The 19,189-nt window shown below is 38.4% G+C and overlaps 3 protein-coding genes across 4 annotated transcripts; 2 read left to right on the plus strand and 1 right to left on the minus strand.

Annotated features, from left to right (window-relative positions):
* Positions 1 to 231: 231 nt before the first annotated feature.
* LOC110380465 (uncharacterized) lies at positions 232 to 2,389 on the minus strand. The gene is made up of 3 exons (XM_021340467.3): positions 1,844 to 2,389; positions 1,620 to 1,734; positions 232 to 1,394 (listed from the first exon to the last, which is right to left on the minus strand). The coding sequence occupies exons 1-3, from the start codon at positions 2,191 to 2,193 to the stop codon at positions 1,080 to 1,082; spliced, it is 780 nt and encodes a 259-aa protein (XP_021196142.2). The 5' UTR covers positions 2,194 to 2,389; the 3' UTR covers positions 232 to 1,079.
* A 1,561-nt stretch (positions 2,390 to 3,950) lies between these two features.
* Positions 3,951 to 10,481, plus strand: LOC110380455 (uncharacterized). Of its 2 annotated transcripts, XM_049843401.2 has the most exons (10): positions 3,951 to 4,055; positions 4,323 to 4,480; positions 5,082 to 5,159; positions 5,526 to 5,608; positions 5,981 to 6,106; positions 6,738 to 6,909; positions 7,654 to 7,772; positions 8,520 to 8,668; positions 9,722 to 9,800; positions 10,317 to 10,481. In XM_049843401.2, the coding sequence occupies exons 3-10, from the start codon at positions 5,102 to 5,104 to the stop codon at positions 10,467 to 10,469; spliced, it is 939 nt and encodes a 312-aa protein (XP_049699358.2). In that variant the 5' UTR covers positions 3,951 to 4,055; positions 4,323 to 4,480; positions 5,082 to 5,101; the 3' UTR covers positions 10,470 to 10,481. The 2 variants fall into 2 exon arrangements, with proteins under 2 accessions (XP_049699358.2, XP_063896569.1); XM_064040499.1 differs by lacking the exon at positions 5,082 to 5,159.
* A 1,454-nt stretch (positions 10,482 to 11,935) lies between these two features.
* On the plus strand, positions 11,936 to 18,291 carry LOC110380462 (nose resistant to fluoxetine protein 6). Its single transcript, XM_021340464.3, has 12 exons — positions 11,936 to 12,034; positions 12,230 to 12,372; positions 12,572 to 12,911; positions 13,028 to 13,139; positions 13,347 to 13,434; positions 13,506 to 13,672; positions 13,889 to 14,074; positions 14,624 to 14,803; positions 15,098 to 15,248; positions 16,224 to 16,398; positions 16,730 to 16,869; positions 17,172 to 18,291. The coding sequence occupies exons 1-12, from the start codon at positions 11,974 to 11,976 to the stop codon at positions 17,277 to 17,279; spliced, it is 1,851 nt and encodes a 616-aa protein (XP_021196139.3). The 5' UTR covers positions 11,936 to 11,973; the 3' UTR covers positions 17,280 to 18,291.
* Positions 18,292 to 19,189: the final 898 nt, after the last annotated feature.

Consider the following 19,189-nt stretch of genomic DNA (forward strand, 5'->3'; position numbering starts at 1 on the left):
TGTTGTTATTATTTTATTATCCTATTGGTGTGTCAATTCTCGCAAGTCTTCCTTAAGCTCTTTTTATAACTCCATCATCGCTTCTCGTTATTCCGAAATTAGCAGGTCAATCGAAATAAGCATTTAGTCAGCATTGTTCAGATATTTTTAAATTTATTCAAAAAGCCTTACTAAATCTTATGGTTACCTAACTGAAGACATGAGGTATGTAACTTTCAATGGAAAAATCAGTTTTTTGGCATAAATTAAATTTATTTACAGCACCAACAAATTAACGAAGAAAATAACAATTACGATTTCACTAGACAGTGCGTGATAATACACATTAATTAACAAATCATTACAGTAGTTTGATGAAAATTTTGTTCAATAGTTTTTGATTGTACTCTTAGCAAAGAGGCATTTATATGAGGAGTTCCAAAGGCTTTGTGGCTCCTCAAATATTTCCTTCTATCAAGGATAGTTTGCTAATCCCTGTATCAATTGTTTAAAAAACCGCATATGCCAATTAATGTCAAGTTTGTTAGGACTTACAATAACTTGAACTGTATTGCAAAGAATTATGAGATTATGATTATTGCAATGGTATTAAAACTCCACTTTCATGTAGACAAGGTGAGATAATTCTATGGAAATTGAGACATACCTACTTATCATTGAAGATGATTTCACTGTTGTACAAACTTGTAATAACAATAATTTTGACTGTGCTTTTTAGTAATATCGTGCAACATGGGAATGTTGATTTGCAAATTTTTTAACTACTCGTACTATGATTAGAAAAAAACGAAACTATTGAAGATTGTAGCCACAAATACATTCAACAAGAACATCATAATACACCAACAAAGTTATCTTATTCTCATTAAAACCATATTTTAAATACCCTTGTTCAGTTTCATTAATTATGGCAGTATATAACAATACATACAATAAATTCCAATTCAGTACTGGAATACCTACAAAATAATGCACATACAATATTGCTGGTTGAAGTTTAAACAACCTTTTTTGATCACATGAAATGGGTGGTGCATAGACAAGAGGAATTTCCGACAACTATGCAAAGAGTATTTGACTCAATTTGTTATAGCATTTGATACTTTTCCGTTACTTATATCACAGTCTTTTTGCAGGTCAATTGCCTCGTGTTTCAGAGACCTCAAGTACTTAAGTTTGGCCCAAACACCTTGGCACATTCGCATCAAGCGCTTATCATGAGTTTCTCTGGCGAACGCTGCTACGTTCCTGACGATATTCCTAGATATGTGCAGATTCCCCTTCTGAGCTTGGGAAAGAGCAGAGTAGAGCCGGCTTCGAGCAGCTAAACCTTCATCGCCAAGCATTAAAGATAGTCTATACTGCCTCAATGATATCCTTCCTGCTTCCTCTGCCTGAAAAAAAAATATTCCAATTATGATCTATTTAACAACATAAATAGTTAACATTTATTACAAAAAAAATTGGTAGCCACTGACATGGGGCACAGGGTCATTATTTATTGTTGTAGAAATAAGATCTTATCACTAATATACATTGTTATGATACGTGTTTACAAGGACAAGCATAATTATGCAATCATAGATTTTGAAGTTTTTAAATGTGTCTTGCTAACTTACACAGTGATCAAAGTAGTCTCCCAGAGCAGAATAAGCCCCACCAAGTGTCGATAACCATGAAAATGCATTCTCTATTTCAACTCTTGTCCAAATCAGTCGTAGAATTCTATCATTCCTGAAATTTGTAAAGGACACTTCAGTTACTAGGTATAAAGCAAATTGATACTGGACAATTTCTTATAGGAAGATGAGTTTACATCTTAATGAATAAGTCATATATTTACCAAGCATAGTCAATAATTTCTGTATCTGGAGGTTCTAGAATCAATTTCAAAAATACAGTCCCACACTCCGGATATCCGCCCAGACGATTCAAATGTGACACTACTTTCGATCTGTAGACATCAGAATTCACACACTCCTTTACAAACGGCTGTAGGAATAGTGCATTTGTTCTGAACTTGAGCTTCTTTTTGACCTCGTCCTCGCCGTCTAACTCTAGTTCACAGCAGTCTCCAGTCTTCACACCAATGGACTTGTAATGTTGTTCATCAGGCAACACGCTCAGATCCTCAGTAATAAAGAAGATGGTATATGGACTTCTAAACAGACGAACTTTAGTTACCACCTGCATATCGGCATTTGCTAGGTTATATTTGACTAATAAACAATCTTGACTACGACTATGGCGTAATCAACTACAAATTAACAGGTCCTTGGTAATTTAATAGTAAATCACGTGTTATTTTTGTAAATATTCACAAAATTTTGCGGTCCATCATCAAGGATAGAAAATACAAATGTCATGTCATTGCTTATTTCATTTGATGACAATGACATTGTCAATTTATTTGATAACAGCATTTTTTATGATGGCAATTTAACATTTTGACACCACAATACTATGAAGGTTAAGATTTTGAGGTAGGCAGAGTTGTAGACATGGATTATAAGTTCATAAGATATCTAACACAATCAATTATGGCTATGGGACGAGGTCAAACTCAATTCAGCTACACCGAAATGCTATCTTATGAATTAACAGAAAATTTTACCATTACCATTTATTTAAGAATGTTGTTGGTGAAGCAATGAATTATTTGGGTGGTGTTTGTAACGTACCTAACGTAAAATATGGATCTGTATCTTATCCTAGCCCAAATCACGTCCACAACTTAGCAACTTCAGATTAGTTCCCACTACACTCACACAAGGCTTATTCCGTTCTATACAATGGGTGTGAGTGTCTAACTTAACTCATAACAAACTAACAAACTCATAGTAGCCTAAGTAGATAGACACATAGGTAGTCTTGAAAGATAAAACAACAAACAAATCGGTGGGAAAATGATTCACATTACCGTAAACATGGACATTCGTACACTTTTCTACTCAATATAGAGTCGGCGTGGTCTTTAAACGGTTTCAGTTGTAATTTTATCGTTTTGCTACTATTCTGTGAAGATGAGCTAACTAAGATTACTTTTTGTGATAAAACTAGATTTAATTATGGTGGGATTTTGGAGTAACGTTTTTCTGTTATGGCTAGCAGTTCAGCGTAAGTTTGTGATTATTTTTCTTAAAAATCAGTGCAATGCAAAATGCCTTGTGCAAGTCAACACCAAAACGGCAAACTAACCATTTTTTTTTTAATTAAGATTTTGTTCCCGTCCAGATGTTACTACTTAACCAAATCTTTATGCGTGTGTACAGCAAATAAAGTAAAAATCTCTAACTTTGACTCGTATAAACTATGTTTGCAGTTCATCCAGGGTCCTCTATCTACTGGGACCGTCTGCGTTGCTCCTCTGACGCCACACAGAAGATGCCAGAAGGAAAAGTGGCGGACATAGGACGGTTTCCATGGCTGGGCGTCGTGCAGCATAGCTTCTGTTAGTACCTACATATACCAGTTAACTGTAACTACTGAATAGCTATATTTGATCTTAGAAAAAAATGTCTTTTATCTATTTCATCGTCAGCACAGCAATTAACAGTTCCTACATTGTTTCACAGTCAAAAAATTTGCCTCTATAGTGGAATACCTACCTATTACCAAATGCTGAACTTGAAATTCTCTATTTGCAAAACAAACTACGCCCTACAAAAAGTCTGTCAGTCCTAATCGAATAGTCCTACAAAAAATCGGCCCGAATTATCTGTCCCACAACAAGTATAACGTGGGCAGGCAGCCTAAGGGTGCGTCTACACGGCGCATATAGCTGGAGGAAGTTAACATGTGCAAGTGACAAGAGCACGCGGTTTGCTTTAGTATATGCGCGAGTCGCTGGACCCGCACGTTCTTTAAATACATGTGCCTCAACATGCGCAACCTACTTGCACCGTTTAGGTGCACCCTAAATAACGTTATTTACGTATGTGTATAGACATAGCCGGTAAGACACATTTTGCGGTGACGGGTGCTGTGCTGATCCATCCTGTGTTCGCAATCGCTGCGGCTGAAGATATCTCCAAGATTAATCCTGCTCAACTCGTGTAAGTCAATATCCTGTTCATCAAGTATGTTTTACAAATGCTAGATCATCAAGCTACTCCAATCTGATTTTCCCAATCGACATTGAACCTTATAGTTTATATGTAAAGTTGAAAATCTATTGTAGTGATGTTCGTGGCATCTGTCCTTTGGAAGAAATGAGTAAAAATTGGATAGGTCGTTTTGTTGTAATTTTAAACGATGTAGTTACTACATCTGCGAATCGTTAAAGAAAAAATTGGCGCTAAAATCATTGTTTTTTATTCAAGGAACAACACGAAGCTAATTCTTTGGGGTGGCAGGGAAAAGAAGTATGCTCTAGATATAAAGGATTATATACTGCACCCACAATTTCAAGAAAAGGTGACTTTTGCTACCATTGCATTGTTAGACCTTATCAGTTGGGGTGAGACTAGTGAATGGAAAGGTAAGGAGTTTTTAGTATGATAGATAGATAGATTATGCTTTATTGTACACCAAGAAAATTTACAACTCAGGACATCACAACACACAAAGAACAGTACCTACAATTGGCGGCTAAATAGCGATTTCTTCCAGTCAACCTAACTTTCGTAACAATGTCAGTCACACACGCATGTGCTCGATGTACGACACTCAGTACTGACAGCACCCATAGCGCCGACAAACACTCGGCGAAGCACTTGCACGAATAATCCTTTTTTGACGTCAGTACACTTTATTATATCCCATTTTACAGTTCTTAAAACTGCATTAATGTACCTGAGTATATGTGTATCACGAATAACGTGCATTATCCAATAATTGCGACTAACTGCAACGTTTCCCGGGTATGATTCTTGGATCGGGCCAAAATCGTTACTTGTGGTTTTAGACACTTTCAGTTTCACTAAGCAATCCGAAATCTGAGGGCATGTAAAGCCACCTACCCGAATGCTACTCAATAGCAGTCGTTATTACAATTCCACAGCTTGCGTCACTAGGCTTGTTAGGTGATTAAACCACAGCCAGGAGGGACCACAGACTCTAAAATGATTTTACTTACACAGCCCCTGTTCTTCCAATTTGCATGCCAATCAAGGGTGGAGGAGTGTTCGAAGACATGTACGCAGTCAAATTGAATGATGGTAAGTTGTAATAAAACTATACAATTTGCGAAACTTATATTGAAACAAGCGGTTTTATGCACGTCTCGAAGGAAGTACTACCAGCAGCCAGCCAGGTAAAAAGCTGCTAAAGCTAAGTACTATCTCAAGTTCTCGACTATCAATGAGGGTACCAAATTGCATTAAAATCGGGTCCACGTCCCAAGGAAATACTACCAGCAGCCAGCCTGGTAAAAAGCGGCTAAGGCTATTACTATCTCAAGTCCTCGACTATCAATGTGGGTAATAAATTGCATTAAAATCGGGCCCGCAGGTTATAACAACGTAATTCTGTAATCACCTAAACGTGGCTTACCTACACTCAGTTTGTCTTCTCTTCTGTTGTAGCATCCGGAGAAATGGAAAAAGAGATAATAAAAATGAAATTCGTAGGAAATCAAGATTGTGAAGAGTTCTATTATAAAGCTCAGGTGACTTTCCCGTAAATTACTTTACGTACCTACATACTATGTACAGCTAAGAGTATGACATAACTTTATTTCGAAGGCACGATAAGGCCTGGCAGTACCTACTACATTTAAGCTTATAATGTATCTTTGTATAATCATCGGCAAGGATATTGAGCCCTGACCTTCACCAGCGCAAAACTGATTTATTGGTTTATTGCCATAAGTGTACCTACAGTGCGCAAAGCGATCCCCACTTTTTCGCCGAGAGCTCATTATCCGTGCCGATAACTATTCGCGCTTGTTTATGCTGATTAATGATGTAATTTATGATGCAATTAGATTGAATAATAAAATACTGAAAATAATTAAGAATCTAATCAACATTTCTCGCAGTTATCGTATACCAAAATGAACCCGGTGAATCCGCTGTGTGCTGTATCAGAATTCGCCACGAAGCCGTGCGTTTGGGATGGCGGTACCGCGCTCATCACCAGACAAACTTGGGGGTTTTGGAAGCTGGTAGGTCTGTCAATAAATAGAAATTAATATAAGACCAAATCAAAATTAATGATAAGTACGTAAGTAGATAATAAAAATGAAATAACATGTATAGAAGGGGTGGCCAACTTAGTAAGACCCAAGATCTACTAATTACTTATAATTCTTGTATAGCGCCTGCCACGATCGACTGGATTAATAATCGCTATGGGCCGGTTGGCCACTCCTGCCCTAGTGTAAAGCAAATATTGCTTATGTAATTTTTATTGCAAAAACACGCACTTAATCTGGATCCCTCCCTAGACACTCTTGATGATATTGCGTATGTATAATGCCATGAGAAACTTCATAGACACTCTTTTTAAATTAGGAGTAGAAGCGTATAGAATAACTTATTATCATCAACATCATCACTGCTGAACGTAGGCATCTCCTAAAGTTACCTATATCTTACTTAATTAACTCCGAGAAAATACAACGTAACGTTGAGCTAAAAATTGGGGGTTTCACATGTCCACTGTGCCCTAAAGCTTGCTCGCGGGAGGACTTAATGAGCGCATTCGGCCGTGCCCTCGCTGTGGCGGCATATTGGGCTAACAACGTGTAGAAAGAAGAAGAAGCTAAAAAGTTATATTAATTGACACTCTCGCAGATTGGTTTCGCAGTCCGAGGCCCCGGGTGCGGGGCTCCAACAAGGTTCCTCAACATACATGACTTCCTTCCATGGATCAATGACGTCATTACCCGCACTCCAAGGGAAGATGAAGAAACATACGCATTTGGGTTGCGAAGAATTTCTCCCATCAAGTTGATCATGTATAAAGGTATAATCGACGAATCACGAATCTTGAGCGCTGACCTTCATCTGCGCAGAAGTAATTTATTGGGTCCCTTTGGTGGTATGAAGTGAGGCGCGGGGGCGGGCTAAAGCGGTGATTGGCCCGCAGCGCATCGCGTTATAGCCGTCACTCGGGATTGGTTCTTTGCTAATAGAATAGAATAGAATAGAATAATTTAAATAAATATATAATTTAAATAATAATAATAAATCACTTCTGCGCAGGTGAAGGTCAGCGCTAAAGATTCGTGCCGATGATTCTAAGCAGATTTGGTAAAGACGAAAACCTGTCTGTTATGTTTTAAATGAACTTAAGCTGAAGACTTTGTTTGCTTAAACGCCTTTCACTGAAGGACTGATGGAAAAAATCCTTTCAGTGTTCGTAAAAGGCCATTCAATTAATGATGAGGACGTGTGCTACCTTTTATTAAGACCCGAAGATTGCCCATTTTCGCCAACGAATACCAAAATTTAGGGATCCCCTAAGAGCACTTAGGGATCACTTCATACGAATTTCGTTTTCACCAAAGTTTAAGTGTCCCTTATAACCTTTATTATTCGGGGAGCCCTAATTCTAAGTCACACTTAGGTAGGGAAATGTTAAGAGATTGTTTGAGAAAACGGGCATAATTCCCACGGGATGCGGGTGGAATCGCTGGTGGAAGCTACATTACCTACAAACAGTTTTATTTTTATCCTCTAAGTTCTAGTTCATGTTTAATATTTCCAGCGTCCGTGCCGATGCCCAAAGGGACTGGTAACTGCGTGAGGAAGCAAAGAGGAGGGGTGATCTACAAGGATAGCTCAGAGTTCCTAACCAATACGAACTTCGTGCAAGGATTCTTTTTTGTAAGTCTTTTAGAGACCAAATACCTCTTCACAACACCAGGGGCAATATAGTATAATAATATGTCAATTATATAACAATTGAATCTCAATAGCAGGTTTAACCTGTAAAGGTTGTCCGTAAAGGCCATTCTGCTATTAATACCAATAGTATTCCAATGGCATTTCAATGGTTTGCCATTGATCTGCTTTGAACTTATGGAACGAACTCTTAAAGAATACATGACTATCTTCTAGTTACAGCTGTACATAAGAGGAGTACATAAGAGAGTACATAAGGGGAGTACATAAGAGAGTAAATAAGAGAGTACCTACATAAGAGAGTAAATAAGACAGTAGATAAGGGGAGTACATAAGAGAGCACATAAGGGGAGTACATAAGAGAGCACATGGAGTACATAAGAGAGTACTTAAGGGGAGTACATAAGGGGAGTACATTAAATCCTATCACATACATACTTCATGATATTCTATGGCGAATTGTAAAAAAATAACCTAATTCGCTCATATCAGACTATAGTCCAGGTTTTCTCAAGATGTTTTCCTTCACCTTTTTATCAGCCATTGGTGTCCAAGATATACTTAGAAAGTACATACAAAATTAGAAAAGTTGCATTGGTACTTGCCTGACCTGGAATCGAAGTCACACCCCACTCGAGAGGTTGATTCTTTACCCACTAGGCCACCACGACTTTTACCCACTACGCCACCACGACTGTTTAATATGCTACGTTAAAATGTATTCCCTAGCTGGTGGTGACACACTTAGCCGACTTCACGTGCGCAGAGATCAATCTTGACGTCCGCTCACGGACTAACGCCGCGATCTGGGTGGAACACAACTGTCACCACGATGCCATGGGCTTGTCATTAGGCGAATATAGACCTATGAGGGAAAAGTGAGTCTTATAATCACTACATAGTATAAAACAAAGTCGCTTTTTCTGTCCCTATGACCCTTTGCAAGTTTAAATCTTCAAAACTACGCAACGGATTTTGAAGCGGTTTCTTTTATCAGATACATAGAGTGTTTCAAGAGGAAGGTTTATATGTGTAATAACATTTATAAATAAAGGGGAAATACTGTTATTCCGGGCAAAGCCGGGGCGGTTCGCTAGTCTACTATAGTTATTTGTTATGCAAGAGTGCAAAGTTGCTTTTTAACCGCGGGCTCAATTTTGATGACCGAGCAAGCGAAGGATTCTAAAATTGAAACACGAGCGTAGCGAGTGTTTCAATAATTAGAATCCTGAGCGATAGCGAGGGAATCAAAAGAGCACAAGGTGAAAAATCTTTGCACTCGAGTGCAACACGTAACTTTTCATCCCACCTCATCGAGGAAATTACTAAATGCAAAAAAACAAAATGGCGCGCACATATGAGTATCAAATTAAAAAGTAGTACCTATTAAAGTTCAAACTCAGTTTAAAAATGAAACGAGGTTAATAATATACGTAAAAACAATAATAAAAATTACTTAATTAATTGAATAATTATTTTAAGCTGTATTTTATTTGTTTAATATGTATTTGTTTGAAAAGTCTTATCAAGATTGTCACAAATGGAGTATTGCACACGATATTCTAAATTCAAATCACTTTGCCGCTCTAGAGGATAAAAACGGCTTTTGCGCTCAGATATCAAAGGGTAAAACTACTCTTTCCGAGATGGTGGGATGAAAATAAAATTAACTGCTATTTAATTACCGAGTTAATGCCCACCTTTGTATCTAGCTAGGCTATATTTTATCCGGGTACGAGAAATAGTTTCCATGAGACGCAAGTGAAATTGCGGGAGCTTTTCCATATTTACATCGCTGTTTGGTTCGTTATCCAAAGCAATTAAACACATTGTGGTAAAATCTCTAACTTCTAATTCGGTAACAAATCCTGAGCTAATACCTACATAGGTATATAAATTAGTGATTATTACTTGTTTTTGGTTACTCACAGAATGACATGCTTCTTATACTACAAGACATCGGCGTACATTGAGTTTCGCTTCTATTTCTCCTTCAAGGCCGTTATAGAGGTAAGATCTATTCAGGATGTTCTAGAAATAAAATGCTTAAGTGGCCAATACCCAGTTTTTACCTTACTTAAAACCTTTTCACTGTTTCTACTAGCAATTGCCTCGCAGTGCCGCAGTGGTCGCAAATGAGCAGTGCGCTTGGTAAATAACGGGTTTCGTCGGTTTTTGAAAACTTTGTAAAATCTGTTCGGAATCTGTAGGGGTGTTACAACCCCGTGCCTGGGAGGGCAAGTAAAGCCCGAATGCTGCTCTACTATTTTTAACTTGAATAATGTCTTTTTATCAACTCGGGACCCGAAGGCTAGCTTTTATTTCGCACAGCCATTGAGTCTCTTGGGTACATTACCGAGTGACAGCGATGAGGACAAATTTTTTGATGCTGTTTATTAGTTTTAAGCTATCTATATATATACAAGATAATTTTTAGGTGTTTATTTATGTAAATATGTGTATATATGTTAAATAAGAATAACTTTGTATCTGAAGTTTCTCTAACATTTAATTGTGTTTCTTTAGGTGGCTTTATTTGGCAGAGAGAACACGGCCATCATGCGGCTGAAACCGAACCCCTTCAAGTCTTCTCAACATACTACACCGTGGTGGCCTACTCCTGACGGCCTCAAGTTTAATTATTGGGCTCCTAACAACCTTTGGTGGTACAACTTGTGAAACACTAATAAATTTTGCAATATTAATATTATTGACTGTTTCATTCCAACCCTTTGATTTCTTACACCTTAGTCTGCACGTGACCATGGATGCTGTAAAGGATCCGAAACGTCGGGATTTAATAATATTAATATAACGGTTATATTAACATTGATACCTGCTAACGATATATTATATTCTTGAAGACTGCGCTTTTACTTAAGATTGATTTACCTACCCAATTTGAGAAGGTTACTTTTAAAATGTCCTTTTTGATATTAAATAAGACAGCGAATCCATTGCGATGCACTTGATGATTTGTGTTGCCTACTTGAAAAATCTCTATTCCCAATGAAATTATACCCCTAAACTTAACAACAATCAATTAACATATAAATATGTACATACGTATTATTTTAAGAACCTACTTAAACAATTTGAAAGTCAAATGATTTGGACACAAAGGGCAGACACCAATAACCTCACAGTGTCAATAATAAAAATGTTGAGGCAAATTAGGCCAAATCGAAACCAAAACTTCCTTACCTATGTTATATTATAAGTCGTGAAGTTTACTGCAGGGGCCCTATTCTCCTAATTTTACTTAAGCAACATACGATTCACGTTCGACTGCGATCCAATCCCGACTCGATTACGATTGAAACGTATGTGGCATTCCGCTATTTTTTCTTTGAAATAAACGTTTTTATCCTTTCTTGTCATTCAATAATGAATCATTTTGTCTGCAAATGATTAGCTATTGCAATATGATTGTAGAGCAAACTACCGTACCTACCTATAGACCTAAATCACCAAAATAGCAGACCAATCGCAAACCAATCGAATGTCGTTGGAATACGATTGGTCTTTATATTAGTAGTAGAATGCCCGATTTGGTTAAAACTGCTATTGCGATCATAGTGCGATTCGATTTTGACATTATTAACTTAGGACAATCGGGCCCCTGTTCTCACCCAAGATACAGAGCATGTAATCAGGATTGTCTTTACTTTACCACCCGCGGCCCTGGATGAGTGAGTAAATAGAAAATACTGAGTGTGTAACATTAGAAGACATATGGAATCACTCAGGTACATACAATGGTTACTTAAACCATTCCTTAGTGAGGGATTGTCAAAGAAATCCTTCACTAAGGAATGGTTTAAGTAACTCACTAAGGAGTGACTTAAGTAATCATTAAAATGTCTCTGAGTGTGGGGGATAAGTAAGCTTCTGGTGCATTCAAGGGAAAAAGTCCTCGTTTAGCGTAAGTATTAGTGGTGTAGTAAGTGTAAACTATTAACTCAACAATTTATTCCCAAACTGCCGTTATCTGGCTAAAATCGGAAATAGGTACCGGTTTGAATTAAGTATTTTGATTGACACGGCACAATTAATCATGCATTCAGCAATATAAAATTAAATTCGGTAAACAAACATTGAAACAATGATGTATCATTGTTAATTATGCACATTTCTGAGCAGGGCTGTTTATGAGGTCTATTAGTTCAGTATCGCGGGAACAATGGTGCTCTTAACATTGGTGGTTTTGTTCGCGTCTGTTGTGGCTGGTCAAGATTACACAAGTATTTAGATTTTTTACTATATATTCCGAAAACAGATAGGTTGAACCATTAGATTGAGCCTCGAGCTCCTGTGAAGCTAAGCTAAGTTTTTAAACCAGTTCCTCTCGTGGCCATCGTTTTGTTTCTACTTACATATCCCAGTTTGTTTCCCCTAGATAATAAGAAGGTACGTCTATTCTCAGTGTTTTGTTACAGATGAAGACAGGGCCCATTTTCCGAGGTTATTCCACCTCGACGAATATGATCGTTGCCTCGCGAAGACCGATGGCTTCTACTGTCTCGGGACCTTCGAGCTCACTCCAGCGAAACTACCGCATCCTACTTACGAGCTGATGAAGGTAGGTACATTGTCCAGGCTGTCTTAAAATTTAAATCAACAAAACATGCAATACCACAGACCACATAATATACCATAACATTAACCAACATTAACGACCTATCGGACATTACCTATTTGAATGAAGATCGAGAAAAGCCCTGCCCTGTCCTTTTCAGAACATAAACCTTAATTAAAAGAATCAATGGCAATTTTTCCAGAAATACTCAGACGAATCTTATCGTCACTTCAATCGCACGCGCATCCACCGAGGATACTGCCTAAGCTTGCGTTGTCCGACTTCTACTCATCATAACGCTACTGTCGACTTCGAAGTCACTGATTCGATCCGCTTCGAGCGTTGTGCTGACTTCTATGCGCAAAGGCATGATCTTCGAGCCTCCCTCCAGACTCTACATTACTGCCACACTCACGTTGATACAAAGACTGATAAACCACCAACTGCAGCGGAACAGATATTCAAACAAGTCATTTATGCTTTGGTCTTAGCAAATGTTATTGGGACCATTTATGATGTCTTCGTGGAAGATGGGCCTAACAGTAAGTATTTCTTCTTTACCTAAATAAATATTATTCATTACCTACAATATCTGCTGATACCGATTTGTGAGTCATTTCTACAAAAGTGAAGAATTTTTCGTCCTTTGAATTTTCAGAAAACAAATTGCTATCTGCCTTCTCAATACCAGCGAATTGGCGAAGGTTAACATACCTGCCTGATGGCGGTGACCCTCGGCAGACAGCTTTGGTAGCCCTGGATGGAGTAAGGTAGGATCATATTTCCATAAGGCAATGACATCACGCATAACTTGTTATATGTCAAAAAGGATAAGCTTCTTAAATCGCTTCTTGTAAAGCACTGCTTCTCAGCTGAATCCGGTTAGACGGGAAGCCGAGCCCAACATACTTGGGAAAAGGTTCAGGAGATGATGATGATGAGGAATAATAAGTGGCTGATGTTTATGAACTTTTCAGGGTCATGGCTCTGGGTTTCACCACATACGCTCACGCCAGCGTTTTCCACTACATGTTCCACACAATAAATCCAGAATATTTAGAACAGGTGATTTTCAAATTGCTTCATCTATAGGATTGCTTTAAGCTATAGAAGGATCACTTAATACCTTTTTACAGTTGACTCAAAGATGGGACGGTATAATCCTGACGGATGGCACTTCGCTGATACAAGGGTTTGTCATGATGTCCTGCTTTCTGACTGGTTATAACCTGCTGATGTTCTCGCAGAAACATGAGCTTGGCATCCACTTGTTACCTTTGTGTATCATCAAGAGATATATAAGGTGAGCCTCATAATATGTAGTTTGATATTTCTTTGATTAGTTTTACGTAGATAAACGTACAATCGAATGTCCCCAATTTTAATTTCAAGAACCGCCATACCTATATGAGCCGCAATTAAATCTCCACATGTGCCCAATTCATAAATTGATGCAAAACTGTAAAACATGGCAGGGTTTCTTCAATCCGGAGGACTTTAACAAATGATTTCTCCTCAGAATAACCCCCGTCCATCTCCTGATAGTTGGCTACGGAGCAACCTGGTGGTTGTACACCAGAGACGGTCCACTGGTTCCCACCACCATAGGCCTAGAGAGCGAGGCTTGTAAAGCCAAGTTTTGGTACCATGTGTTCTTGCTGAACAACGTCGTGGATTCCAATAATTACTGCGTGGTGCCCACATGGTGAGTTCTGAGTTGGTTGAGAGCTAGAATACCTCAATGTACCTACCTAATATGAGGTTTTTTGTGATATAAGTAGTACTCATTTCCCATAAACGAAGAGTGGTAAACTTGACTGTTTCTACTGGTCTATGCTACTCACCAACACCAATTTTTTGTGGAATCTCGCAGATAGTGATGAACTCCTGGATTACTAAATATAAAACAAGAAGAGTCCTCTCCTAGATATAGTTTGTAAATCAAATGACGCGAATGCATTTATAGTTATTTGTTATACAAGAGTGCAAATTTGCTTTTTAACCACGGGCTCAATTTTAATGACCGAGCGAGCCAAGGATTCTAAAATTGAAACACGAGCGTAGCGAGTATTTGTTTGAAAAGTCTGATCAAGATTGTCACAAATGGAGTATTGCACTCGATGTTCTAAATTCAAATGCCGCTCTAGAGGATAAAACGGCTTTTGCGTTCAGATATCAAAGGGTAAAACTATTCTTTCCGAGTTGGTGGGATGAAAAGGTGCTTTTAAAATAGACTCCATCTTTAATCCCCCAGGTTTCTGCCAGTGAACATGCACATGTACATATTAGCTTGTACCATGGTTCTCCTGTTTTGGCGGCGTCGCTGCTTCGCAGTCAGGCTCTATACAATCCTTCTCATCACCTCCTGCCTGCTGACTGCTGTTGTGGCTTACATGCAGGAGTACAAGGCTATGATATACCTTTCATTGCCTGAGTAAGTAACATTTGATATCTTTAAACTTGTCCTAGCTTGTAAGGGTCTTATAAATGTTTTCGAAAGCTAAAAGAGCGGTCTACCTACTCTATGTATGAGGTAGATGTTTCCCGTAAAGGCATATTAACTAGGAAGCGACTTTTTCAGATGCGGAAAGACTGGCCATTCAGCCTATTAGTAATAGTTTTTACTATATTTAAATTAATAATTTTATATAATTTTTATTTTCTTTGTAATTTGTACTATAGTTTATATGTGCATGTTAATTCTTTTGCATTTCTTTCAATCTTTCAGACAAATACGCAGGATATTCCGAGACACTCCATCCTTCACTGACTTCTATCTGTCTTCGTGGGGTGCCATTCCATCGTGCTTCGTAGGCCTGATACTTGCTCACATACAACATGAAATCGACTTGAAGAATGTCAAGTTATCTGAATATAAAGTGAGTTCATTCAAAAAAGAATTGAAGAAATAGAAGACTTGGTGTTCATTCACAAGGGAAGGGATTATATACAAATAAGTTTTAGTACAAAATGAATCCCAAGAGAGGCAATTTTCGATTTGTCGTCATCTGCCTCAAGAGATGCCTATAGGCTTTTCCCAATGATCATGGATGGCACAACCGCCTATCTGGTCTCCTCAACCCAATTACCTGGGCAAGCCGATAGCTGTTCATAAGACTGGTTGTCAGACTTTTTGGCTTCCGACTACCGTAAAGACTGCCAAAGAAAGATGTTCAAATGACTGCCAGGTTCACCAATTTAACCTGCCTTCGAAATACGGCGGAACTGTTATTGCTTACAATATATTTTAATGAATCGCTTTAATTAAACCGAAATATGTAATTAATTGTATAATAAGGGGCGGTCAGGTCACTTCCATTATGTTCTGTGAAGCACGACGAGTACGCTATTTTAAAACAATAATATTATTGACTTTGTAACTGTGTAATTAATTAGGTATGTAGGTATTTCAACAATTATCATATGAGGGTTCACTAATCTTTGATGGCCGATATCGATACTAGGTACAAGTAGTACTATTATATAAGCGAACGTTTAGGAGTGTATGTGTATTTTTCTTTCTTTGTCCCGCACAAACAATTGAAACTGTATTTGATGAGATTTGGCGCTAATGGGGTTTTGTAGGTTCATGTCTCTCCTAATCTCACTTACAGCACAGATTACTATAATAGTTACTACGTCTTACAGTTACAGCCTTTTTTATCGTCCCACTGCCGAGCACAGGCCTCCTCTTACATAGAGAATGATTGAGCATTAATCACTCAATGCGGTAATCTCACTTAAACTTTCAAAATAACTGCCAATGATTGCCAGCTCTTGGGGCGAAAAGCATATAACATAAAGGCATCAATGGGGACTGTCATGCATTAAGCTTCAGTTATTTTATGTTACAGTGGTTCGTCTACCTCCATTACGGATCTTTCCCCTTGCTCTTCACTTGGGCTACAACGGGGTTCTTCATGCAAGGAAACTACTCGCCCGTGTTCAATGCAGTTTATGTAGCTTTTGATAGGCCATTCTACTGCATTCTCATGGCTATTGGAATACTGGGGATTATTCATATCGATGGTAAGAAAACTACACACGAAATAAGTAGGTACAGTCAACTCAAAATAGGTAGATACTGAATTATCAAATTAAGATGGATAATGATAATACGATGCCTTTCTTCAAATATCTTGGCGTCGGCTCCCAATTGCATGCAGTTGAACACCAGTGTTTTACATGGAGCGGCTGTCTACCTATCTGACCTCCTCAACACAGTTACCGGACAACTCGAAACCCTTATCACGGCTGGAAAATCAGGGAGGGCCTGCATGCATGTTTTGCCATATATTTTCCCTTCATATTTCAAATCTACAGTTTTATTTTTTCTTTCTAATGCCTATGAACTCTGCAGGTCCAATACGAAGGTTCTACAGTTGGAGTGGCTGGCGCAGCATGGCGCGAATGTCCTTGACCGTGATGATGCTGCACTGGTGCATCAACATGAGCATCGGAACGAGACCCTCAGCGTTCGGCACTTCTGTACTGGATACTGTTAGTTTCTGCTTGTAGTAAATACCTATTTATTTCTAGTTGGTAGACATTTATTATTGAAGAAGGTATATCTACTTAAATATAATTTTTAATGGCTCACTGCAGGACACAGGTCTCTATCCATGCAGAGAAGGAATGAGAGGTCTTAATCACCAAGCTTGGCCAAGGTGGACCAGTGATTTCAGAATTCAATTTTGGTTTCCTTAGCGATGTTTTCCTCCACCAAAAGTCAATGGAATCCAACATTCTCTTAGAATAAACACATGATGATGATGATATCCTGTAATTCCTCATTGTTTCAGCTTGTGGACTGGAGTGCAACCAATATATTCACATACGCTGCTGCTGTTCCTATCACGATAATGGTGGAATATCCGATGCAGAGATTTCTAGAAAAGTTGTTATTTTAAAATAAATTAGTTACTAAGTTTTATTTTGTTATTAAAATATGTGTGCCATGTAAATCTATATCTATATACATATAATAAATCTGTAAAAAAACTGTGTCTGTACATTGAATATATTTAAAAAATAATAATTGGGTGGGGTTTAGAAACAGTAATGGAGCACAAATCCAAAAAAAAAAATCTGTCTGTATGTCTGTATGTCTGTATGTCTGTTTGTTTGTACACGCTAATCTTCGGAACTACTGAACGGATTTCAATGATTTTTTCTGTGTTGTATCAGTATTAAGCCTGGTCAACATATAGGCTATAATTTATCTTCGAAACTTGAAGACCTGATGCAGAACACCAACAGACCAACAAAACTATAAGAGATACAAAAATGGTGCCATGGCAAAAATTGTTTTGTATGATGAGCATTTTCAGCTGAGATAATAAATTTTAAGATCTGGAACACCTGATGTGGAACCCCAAGAGCCCAGCTTCTCTGTACCATATACAGGTATGACGTTTTAGCAAAAGTTGTTCAATTTGATAAGCACTTTCTATTGACTTATACAAATTGAAGATCTAAAACACCTGATGTGGAACTCCTGGAGCCCAGCTAGACAATAGCATATAAAGATATGACGTTTTAGCAAAAGTGGTTCAACCTGATAAGCACTCTCTATTGACGTATATACATCGAAGATCTGGAACACCTGATGTGGAACTTCAAGAGCAATACTACACTTGAAATGTATAGAAATGAATGTTATGAAATAGGTGGTATGGTGAATCAAAAAAAGTAATTAGTCCGTCTTTTAGATAATCCTAAAATAATGGACACGTATTTTTTCTTTTCTCCTTCTCACAAACAAATAATAACGAAGATATAACTTGAATTTTGTGTTAAGTCACTGCTTAGTACAAATTTTACATACCTAGACGTGGCGTCACGAGCCCCCACTCTCCGAATTTGTTGCGTTATATCTCATTATTATTTTGTATGTCTCTTCCAGACCTCGGGACTACAGAGTTCCGAATTGTTGGGAGGCAAACGTGTGAAGTGTGAGGATACCTCGGCGGATTTTAAACGCAGATTACGCGCTCCCTCTGGGTCACTTACCACGAGGCACCTATCCTCCGAGCAGGGCTACTAACCCTGCTCTAGCGACTCCACTCTGGACGGCCGACACAGAGGCGTGAGACCTACCCCCGTCATGGTTCACTCCGACCGGCCGGAGATGGGGGACAGTATACTCTCCCTGGAGAACTCAGTATATATAGCCCACCGGGGTCGCTACTCCCCGTCATCAGCCTCAGATATCCTGCGGTGCTTATATCTCATTACTATTGTCGTTATTATCTTAAGAGCCTTTGTCCCAATTATGTTAGAGTCGACTTCCAGTCACGATGCAACTGAGTACCAGTGTTTTACAAGGAGCGACTGCCTATCTGAGCTCCACAACCCTGTTACCCGCTCAACCCAATACCCCTTGGTAAAACTGGTCAGACTTACTGGCATCTGACTACCCATAACGACTGCCAAGAATGTTCAATGACAGCCGGAACCTACAGTTCAAGGATACCAATGACCGTTATTTGGAGGCATCCCCTCCAAATAACGGTCATTGGTATCCAAAATATACGTAGAAAGTACATACGAACTTAGAAAAGTTGCATTGGCAGGTACTTGCCAGACCTGGAATCAAAGATGTACGCTCATACTTGAGAGATTGGTTCTCTACCCACTAAACCACCACGACTTCCACTAAGTCATCACGACTTTGTTATCTCAGTAACATTTAATGTTTTTTAACGTATTAATACGTGTAATATTTTTGCCACACACAACTTAAATGCGGACTAATTAGAATCACTACTTTTATCCCTATGGTCACGTCTTTTGCGGTTCAGTTCTCAGCGTTTTGTTT

Source organism: Helicoverpa armigera, chromosome 22 (assembly GCF_030705265.1).
Source record: "Helicoverpa armigera isolate CAAS_96S chromosome 22, ASM3070526v1, whole genome shotgun sequence".
NCBI lineage: Eukaryota > Metazoa > Arthropoda > Insecta > Lepidoptera > Noctuidae > Helicoverpa > Helicoverpa armigera.

Excerpts from the sequence above, each read along its gene's own strand:
- LOC110380455 (XM_049843401.2), top strand. The coding sequence starts at position 5,102 with ATGCCAATCAAGGGTGGAGGAGTGTTCGAAGACATGTACGCAGTCAAA. Across the intron at positions 6,107-6,737 it reads CTTGGGGGTTTTGGAAGCTG|ATTGGTTTCGCAGTCCGAGG; the intron begins GTAGGTCTGTCA and ends ACACTCTCGCAG. Across the intron at positions 9,801-10,316 it reads CCTTCAAGGCCGTTATAGAG|GTGGCTTTATTTGGCAGAGA; the intron begins GTAAGATCTATT and ends GTGTTTCTTTAG.
- LOC110380462 (XM_021340464.3), top strand. The coding sequence starts at position 11,974 with ATGGTGCTCTTAACATTGGTGGTTTTGTTCGCGTCTGTTGTGGCTGGT. Across the intron at positions 12,373-12,571 it reads CTACTTACGAGCTGATGAAG|AAATACTCAGACGAATCTTA; the intron begins GTAGGTACATTG and ends CAATTTTTCCAG. Across the intron at positions 13,673-13,888 it reads ATCATCAAGAGATATATAAG|AATAACCCCCGTCCATCTCC; the intron begins GTGAGCCTCATA and ends ATTTCTCCTCAG.
- LOC110380465 (XM_021340467.3), bottom strand. The coding sequence starts at position 2,193 with ATGCAGGTGGTAACTAAAGTTCGTCTGTTTAGAAGTCCATATACCATC. Across the intron at positions 1,735-1,843 it reads GAAATTATTGACTATGCTTG|GAATGATAGAATTCTACGAC; the intron begins GTAAATATATGA and ends TACAAATTTCAG. Across the intron at positions 1,395-1,619 it reads GAGACTACTTTGATCACTGT|GCAGAGGAAGCAGGAAGGAT; the intron begins GTAAGTTAGCAA and ends TTTTTTTTTCAG.